This window comes from Strongyloides ratti, scaffold srae_chrx_scaffold0000004 (genome assembly GCF_001040885.1).
Source record: "Strongyloides ratti genome assembly S_ratti_ED321, scaffold srae_chrx_scaffold0000004".
Taxonomy (NCBI): domain Eukaryota; kingdom Metazoa; phylum Nematoda; class Chromadorea; order Rhabditida; family Strongyloididae; genus Strongyloides; species Strongyloides ratti.
The window spans coordinates 38219-39451 of NW_020171512.1; the positions used below are offsets into that span (position 1 = coordinate 38219).

General features: G+C 18.8%; 1 protein-coding gene across 1 annotated transcript; it reads left to right on the forward strand.

Moving 5' to 3' along the window:
* Positions 1–311: 311 nt before the first annotated feature.
* Positions 312–889, forward strand: SRAE_X000200300 (Hypothetical protein; the record flags this gene model as incomplete). The annotated part of the gene is made up of 3 exons (XM_024642885.1): positions 312–584; positions 625–771; positions 809–889. The coding sequence occupies 3 exons, from the start codon at positions 312–314 to the stop codon at positions 887–889; spliced, it is 501 nt and encodes a 166-aa protein (XP_024499474.1).
* Between the last annotated feature and the right edge of the window lie 344 nt (positions 890–1233).

The window sequence follows — 1233 nt, forward strand, 5'->3', positions numbered from 1 at the left end:
GTTATATGACAGTAAATTTTTTTATTTAACGTATAATACAAATTTTTAACATCAATTGTAATAGCTAATTATTTATTATATAATTAAATATATAAAAAAAATTTTGTATAAAAAGTTTAAATATAATAATAGAAGTAAACAGTTTTCAATTGATTGCTATGATAAAAAAATTAGTTTAAAAAATACATTATTAAAATTTTTTAATACAAAATTTATTTAATATCTAAACAAAGAAAAGTTTTTGACATTAATTAAACATTTCTTTAAAAGTATAAAAATGATAAAAAATCGAATAAATGAGCACATTCAAAATGCACTTTAAAAAGTATTTAGCTATTTTTGTAATATTTGCAATCTTTGCAATTCAATTTACTGTACAAAGTTCTGAAAATGATGTTTCTACAAGCAATGGATCAAATGAAAAAGAAACTAATTTAATACAAGAGAAATCATCATCAAGTTCTTCTGAAGAAAACGTTGTTACTGAACTACCCCAAGTTCCTAAAAGTTATGAAGAAACAACTATTGCTATTAGTTTAAAAGAAAAAACAACAAAAAAAACAAATAATTTTATGTCTAAAATGGTTTGTATTTTTATAACGATATTGAACAAATTATTTTTAGAGCAGCTTGGGAAATAGCGCTAAAGAAAAATTATATAAAGCAAAAGACAAATTTAAAAATAGTATACAAGAAACAGGAGAAAAAGTGAAGGAACTTAAAGAAAGAATAAAAGACAAAACTGTAAATTCACATGGCGGAAATAAAGCTGTAAGTAGATTTATCAAATTTATTTATTTTTTCTTAGAAAAAAGTAATTACAAATGTTAAAAGCGGTTTAAAAAGTGTTGCATCAGGAATTAAGGGCAAATTTTCTAAATTTTTTTAAAAAATCCAATAGAATAAAGTAGGAGTAAACATTGAATATTCTTATCAAACATCAACAACAAGATAATCTTCTATTAAAAATCATTTTCATTTGATTTTAATTTATTAATATAAGATGATAATTTTTTGATAATTAAATAATAATCAATGTTTAATTTTTTAATAAATAAAATAATAATTTTTTAATGTTTCTTTATAACTAAAATTTAAATCTTTTAGTTTTATAAAAAAAATTTCTAAAACATACAAAAATTTGATTAATACTTGTTTAATTTTTATTGTAACAAAATGTTAATTTACAATAGTTTGTTAATTTTTTTTTAAAACTTTTTAAAATATAAAAAT